The sequence below is a fragment of the Drosophila serrata genome, unplaced genomic scaffold, assembly GCF_035046125.1.
Source record: "Drosophila serrata isolate PLE 108 unplaced genomic scaffold, ASM3504612v1 contig_272, whole genome shotgun sequence".
In the NCBI taxonomy this organism is placed as follows: domain Eukaryota; kingdom Metazoa; phylum Arthropoda; class Insecta; order Diptera; family Drosophilidae; genus Drosophila; species Drosophila serrata.
Genome location: NW_028257170.1, coordinates 1,209,945 through 1,217,330, shown reverse-complemented (window position 1 = coordinate 1,217,330; position 7,386 = coordinate 1,209,945). Strand labels below are relative to the sequence as shown.

General features: G+C 38.0%; 1 protein-coding gene across 1 annotated transcript; it reads left to right on the top strand.

Moving 5' to 3' along the window:
* The first annotated feature begins 2,229 nt into the window (after positions 1-2,229).
* On the top strand, positions 2,230-7,119 carry lin-28 (protein lin-28 homolog). Its single transcript, XM_020942541.2, has 5 exons — positions 2,230-3,996; positions 5,250-5,377; positions 6,263-6,411; positions 6,476-6,626; positions 6,685-7,119. The coding sequence occupies exons 1-5, from the start codon at positions 3,933-3,935 to the stop codon at positions 6,757-6,759; spliced, it is 567 nt and encodes a 188-aa protein (XP_020798200.1). The 5' UTR covers positions 2,230-3,932; the 3' UTR covers positions 6,760-7,119.
* The last annotated feature ends 267 nt before the right edge of the window (positions 7,120-7,386 follow it).

Sequence of the window (7,386 nt, the reverse complement as noted above, 5' to 3'; positions counted from 1 at the left end):
ATCGGATTGAGACCGTCACGGGATCGGTGGAGAGTGAGGCAAAATATTGATTACAGCTGGTTCGTTACATTGTTTTGGGTTCTTTAGCATTTATTTACTGTTGATAAAAAATCAAACTGACCCTCGCTGACCCCTCAATAATAGCAGCAGATTCAGCAGCAACCCGCTGGGATTTCCCAGACTTTTCATCGAGTTCAGCCATCAATTTATGGCTTCATGTTACCAGTTTTTAACGTATGCATGCGAAAAAGGAATCGCTTATATTTGGTATTATATTCTCGAGCTAAGTAAAATTAAAATTCACAATCAATAATAGCAGTTGGTCAAACCATATTCATAGTTTTATAGATTTCAAAATCATATAAAATTTGTAGATTAATAATTGAATTTATATTGAATTTAAAAAAGTATTTAAATCATTTTTTGGTAAAATGTTGTATATATTACGACAAAATCATTTACTTGTGGTTTATTTAACTAATTAAAACAAAGACAAAGACAGACGAAGGCAAAGACAGATGAATAACTAATGTTTGGGTTTGTCAAGCGAATTTAAGGACCTTTATCCTGTGTGGGATAAGCGTCTTTTATTTGAAATACATTGAAAGGAATTAAACTGCTTAGGACTTCTTCTGAAATTTGTAGAGAGAAGAATTACGGAGACCCTTTAATCTTATTCCAATCCTACTGCATCCTTAATCGGGTAGTTGTCCTTGCGTTCTTTAATATTAATATAAAAGGTAATATTGATAGTGCCTTTCTAATGAAAGGCAACTTCAAATCTTTGTACCACAGTACTTTTCAATAATATTCAGAACCAATTTAGTTCAATTAATAGGCAAGAGAAAATTAATTTAATAAGCCTGAAAAAAGCATATGCTAAGCCAAGTGCTTAAGGACTATTTTTAAAGTAATATATATGATTTGTGTTCAACTTATAAGTAATTAGAGATGAATTTCTAATATCCATAAATGGAAAATAAAATAAAATAATAATAATAAACAATATAACATTGCCTAAATATTATTTAGTTCAAAGCAAATCTTTGTCAAGGTCTCAGCATTCATCTAACATTCCAAAAAGCACAAATAGAATATGTTCTGAGAAACATTTGTATCTTTGTAGGAAAATTGATTATAAAAGGGATAAACCTGAAAACGTATCTCTCAAATCAGGTTTTCCTATGAGATACATTATACCCCAATTTCAAAAGTATAAGCCCTATAATATCAGCAGTTTTTATCATTTAAATTGTAAATAGTATGTATTTTCAGTATCCAGTCTCATGATGTTTCCTGACAAATTTAACATTCAAATTCACTAATTTATGTTTATTTCCCAAAAACATTCTCCTAAAGTAATTCAATCCATTCAAGCTACTTTCCACTCAAAATAGTCTCCGTTTTCCGGTAGTTTTCTAAACCACAAAATATGCATTTGATGTGAGTTTCGGGGGTGCACATCAGACTGCACCTCCCTTTTCCTCAGCATCCTTAGGATTTTCGCTACAGTTTCCGCCCTCGGATCGGCTGTCATCATCGACGGAATGGCATTGGTCATCGATTCGATATGCCAGCGGGGCACGTGCCGAAATTAATTGCATGCCAGGAGCAAGGGAGGAAGGATGTTTCGGAGTTCGCAAATAAAAGTTGCACAATGCAGCCGTTATAGAGATCGGTTATATGTAGGAATATGAATCGAAGTTGGGAACAGGGTTAGGAACCAGGATCAGGCATCCTGATGCACGTGATGAGGGGTGGAAAATGCATCTCAGTTGCCCAGCTGCCTGCCACGCGACCAACACGAGGGTTGCAGTACGCTCGCCGCCAGTTGCAGTGCAGTTTTTTAGCGATTTTTTTTTGTATTTTTTTTGCAATCACCAATCAGAAGAGGTAGTTTTTTATGAAAGTCATTCAGAGGAAGAAGGATCTACCTATCAGAATGAGGCAGCTCAGGAGTGGAGAAACACTATAGCCTTTTATATAAAAAATGAAAGATTGAGTCGAAAATAGAGATTGAGTACTATGATCTTTTCTTAAATATTATAACTGAGAGTTATGGAGTTATAGTTCATGTATAACAAGAAATGAAGCTAACTTAAGCACGCCGAAGTTTATATACCCTTGCAGATAGAACTTCGATGACTATGATGTTAAAAAACAATGAAGTAATACCTGCTTTCATTTCATTCACCTATACATCCTATATTTACAGTTCTACATTCACAGATTTGCATTTTTCCTCTATATCTATTGTTCCTATGGGAGCTATATGATATAGTAGTCCGATTTTCATACAATTTTACACAAAATTGTAGAGTGATATAAAATGGATGTATCTCAAATGTGATTAAATTCTGTTGAAAACTGAAAATGTTATCGCCACCGCGATTGTCAGTCTTCCGACAACAGCCACCGCCATTCTCAGGCCTCTCAAATTTCTCGATCGTTCCTATGGGAACTATACGATATATTAGTCAGATTTCATAAAATTTTACACAAAATTGTAGAATAATATGAAATGGCTTATAATTTTTCCTATGGCAGCTATATGATCTGACCCGTTCCGACATATAAACGAGAGAGAGTATAGACGACTAACTACAAAGTTTCATTCAGAAAGCTTCAAAACTGAGAGACTAGTTTGCGTAGAAACGGACAGACGGACAGAATGAAAGAAGGACAGACGGACATGGCTAGATCGACTCGGCAGTTGATGCTGATCAAGAATATATATACTTTATATAGTCGGAGGTGCGTCACTGCGTTGCAAACTTCTGACTGAAATTATAATACCCTGCAAGGGCATGAAAATATAGTTCATTTTAGACAAAACATGAATATATAATAAGCTTTTTAAATAGTGAGTCAAGGTTTATAAGTTTTATCTATTTTGAAAGGTATTAAAGTAAGGTTATAGAATAAGTATTGCCTATAAGTATTAGTTTAGTTTCAGTCTAAATATATATTTAACTAGCTTCAATATATCGTTTACCAAATAAAAAGAAATTCAGCTTAAACGAGCTGTAATAGAAATTAATAAAATGAAGATCAACCTTGTTTTCATCATATTCTATTAATTGTTGAAGACAAGGTTTCCAGTTCAAGTTAAGTTACAAAAGTATGAAGTTTATTTTTAAAGTTATTAAGTATTTATTTAAAGACTCTTAAATTACAAGCTAAGTTAATGGTTTAAGTTCAAGCTATATTAACTAAATTGTATAACAGTTTTAATAACTCAAGTATCCTGAAGTGCGTTCGGCTCATGCCGTGTCATCTATGAAAACGAATACGAATACGAATGAGCTCGGCATTATTATAGATAAATTTAGGCGTTCTCTCTCTCCCTCTCCGGGCTCTGTTCTGTTCCCCTGCGATCGTAGATATAGAGTATCTGTCAGATACATTTACGTGTTCTGCTAGACCCAAAAAAAACACTCAAATTAACTGAACGCAACTCGAAACGAATCGGTTCGAATCACCCGAAATTCACTCAACCCTGCTCGGCGTTTTTCCACGCTCACTCGCACAGCACACACGCTCGCTCGTAGACTCGAAATATTGTTTTGAAGATACAGATACTGCGAGCTAAACATTTTCGGGTCTGCTGCGACCTTCCTAGAAATAGTCAAACGCAACGCGGAGTCAGTGTGACGAAGTGCGTCGTGCGCAGCGGCAGCGTTTTGTTTTTCCCCTCTAAAAAGAGAGTATTTAGTTTTTCCCTGTGGGAAAATTGAAATTCGAAGACGTATCTGTGTGCGTGTGAGTGCGGTGAAAGATACAGATACAGATACAGATACAAAGTCGAGTGTGCAACTGTATCTACATGTGTGGCGGCTGGAAAACCATGCAGTTGAAGTGAAGTCTATAAGAAACGAGGCACTTTTTTGAGGAGCGAAAAGCAAGGAAAACCCAGGAAAAGGATCGAGAACATGGAGAGCTTGCAGGACAATCTGGGAGGCCTGGAGAGAAGGAGCTCAACGTCATCGGTGCCAGGTAAGTGTTGAATTCCAATTCCACTTCAATTCAATTCCCTCCCCCCTAGTTTTGCCCCGAAACTCGTTTTGTGTTCCAAAATAAAACAAAAACGACAACAAATTCAATACGGAATCTTATCAAAGTCGCTGCTGATTGGCTAAGCGATCGCCCTAATATTTCTGTTTCTGTTTTTGTCTGCGTTTTTTATTTATTTTGCTTGTTTTTTATATACTGCGCAGTTCTTTGGTTTTCTGTTTTGTTTTTGCCATTCGTTGATTTGGGTTTTTATTGGCAAATGCGGTGCATATAAACTATGGAGGTGGAGGCGTCATCAACCCCCCATGGATGACCGACATTTGTCACTCCAAGCCCAACCCCTCGAAGTTCTCGATCAAGGACACAGAGCAGAAGGGATTTGGGATTACTTGCAGTTCAGTGAATCTCATAGATCTCCAAGATTTACGGGGCTAATTGAATGAGGGGGGAAAAACCAGTTTGCAACTTACCTATAAGAAAAGCAGGACAAGGAAACCCAAAGGATACAAGATTTTCATTCAATTAGGCTTCTTATCAGACACGCTAAAGAATTTCCAGATCTTGGAATTCCATTCACGTTGTATATTACCAGAGGAGAGGGGGAAATGAGTGAGAGCGACCTAGAAATGCCAAGCAACCCCCAAAAAAGGAAAAGCAAAGACAGAATTTTTGATTTCAGATAAGCCAGCCAGCATGAGAATGCACTGCAAAGTACAAGTATCTGTATCCGAGCGATACTACGAGTGCGAGTTCAAGATAGAGGCGGCCTACGAAATGGGAACGAGCAGCAGTGAAAACAATTTATGAATGAATGAATGAACCCGAATGAATGGACGGGCGTGTGTATGAGTGAGTGAGTGAGTGAGATGAGCCCCTTCAGCTCAGATAATGATGGAATGAATCCACTCTGCTCTTTAAAAGCTATTTCCAAATATTTTGTGTGTCTTAAAATAACAACGAAACCTGTTTTTCATCGTCTTCTTCTGTTCGCTATGTGTTTGAGGGCTAGAGGCAGGGCTATCGGAGAGCCTAAACCCGAGTTGAACTTGCCCCGCGGCAAAATGGGGCAAGGACATGCCACACCGAGGCGCTTCAGCTGCCACTCGGCTGCCTCATTTGAATAACAAAACTTAGGGCAGGGATTCCCAGACAGGATATCGAATTTGAGGCCTGAACCTCAAGTTTCCTTATTCATATCTCATTGCTTGGCACTTCTCTCCTATTTCCACCTTTAGCGAATCCTGCGAGTCCTGCGGAGGAATGCGGCTGTGTGCGTCTGGGCAAATGCAAATGGTTCAATGTGGCCAAAGGCTGGGGCTTCCTAACACCCAACGACGGCGGCCAGGAGGTGTTTGTACATCAGGTGGGTACTGTCATTTAAATATTAATAAATCTATAATGTTTTTGAGTCTATAAACATAATAATACTGAAGTTTAGAAGCTTAGAAAGCAAAAAATATAAAATATCCTCATTATACCCTTGCAAGGGTATTTTAATTTAATTCAGAAGCTTGAAACTTAATGAAGGAGTCATTTCCGACCCTATAAACCATATATATTCTTGATCAGCATTATCAGTCAGGTCGATCAAGCCTTTTCCGGTCAAAAAATAAAATTTACCAAATTTTTCAAAATTTTCTAAGGGATTACATCGTTAAAATTGTCAAAAATTGGCAAAAAAAAAAATTAATTTTTAAAAATTTAAATTGAGTATGCAGATTTAATAACCTAATCAAAACTAACAGCTTTTCGAAGTGAAATTAAATTATTTTTGGCTTAGTTATGAGTTTTTTAAACTTTGAATTATCAAACAAATTGTCATATATATATATATATTTATAAATATTGATTCAAAGAATGTGAATTTGTAAAGCTTAGTTATGATCAATTTCCATATAAATCCTATAATTCAATTGCAAATTGCTAGGGTATATTAACATTGGATTCAAGAAATTAGTTTCTGTCTTATTGTAATGTACATTCAAATATATGAATTTTGTTTTATATCAATTAATATATTCCCAAGAAAATTAAAATGCGATCCTAAAAAAAATTAATAACAAGGAATTCAATATAAATTGTCTATAATTGATATAAGTGCAACCCTAAAAAGAGTAAATATGTAATAGGGCATTCAATCTAAATTTTCTTTAATTGATCCTATATTATATATAAATTCTTTATAATTATCCTCCTTTCCTCCTTTTCTTTTTAACTAAATAATTAAACCCTTTACTTCCTTTTGCAGAGTGTCATCCAAATGGCGGGCTTTCGATCCCTGGGCGAGCAAGAGGAAGTGGAGTTCGAGTGTCAGCGCACAGCCCGTGGACTGGAGGCCACCAGGGTGTCCGGCAAGCAGGGCGGTAGCTGCCATGGCAGCACCTACAGGCCACGCATGTGAGTGACTACCCTACCCCATATCCCAAAAAAGGAATTTAACTAACTCTTCTCCTTTTCACAGCAACCGAAGGACTCGTCGCATGCGCTGCTACAACTGCGGTGAATTTGCCAATCACATTGCCTCCGAATGCGCCTTGGGTCCGCAGCCGAAGCGCTGTCATCGGTGCCGTGGCGAGGACCATCTTCATGCCGATTGTCCGCATCGGAATGTGGTGAGTATAAAAAGGGATCAGTGATTAGAATATCCTACTCAATGACATCCCTTTGCAGGCACAACTTCCCAGCAATAGCGAGAATACCAGCAGCACTGGAAGTCAGGGAAAGAGCGAGGCCACCGAGGCCTAGGAAAGCGGAGAAGGACTCAGGATCCTAGGTTGGTAGTTGGAAGTTACAAACTTCTTTGACAAGTACAAAAACGTAAATCGACGACGAGAGACGCATCAAAAATCAAAGAAACCCACGTACAACAAAACTAGCTACTACGTTTAAGTGCATTAGATATTAAACAATTAAAAGGGGTGCAGATGTAGGATAAGGGATAACGATAGAAGGAAGGACTACGCCCCAACACTGCCACCCCAAATGTAAGTTAAGCTAAGCTCAGGCATATCCTTTTGGTCTTAAGCTACCCCCTAAGGCTTTTTAACTGGAGTACAAGTACAAGTAAAGGCATTTTTGACTGCCATAGCTTTCTCATCCCTTGAACGAAGCTTAAAGCGCGACATTGATAAGAAAGCTCAGGACGAGAGTCACGTGGCCACTGACAACATTGAAGCTTTCTGGGGGGTGTGGGGGGACAACAACAAAATCACCATGAAAACGCAGAATCATTGTAAGCCGAAAGTGAAACAGAGTGAGGAACAACAAAAAGATTAGGCGAGGACATGGCCAAGAGCAGAAAGAGGGAGGATGAGGTCCTGCCATGTCGTGCCTTTTTTATTCTCGACTCTCCCGGCTCTCTTTCTCTCTATT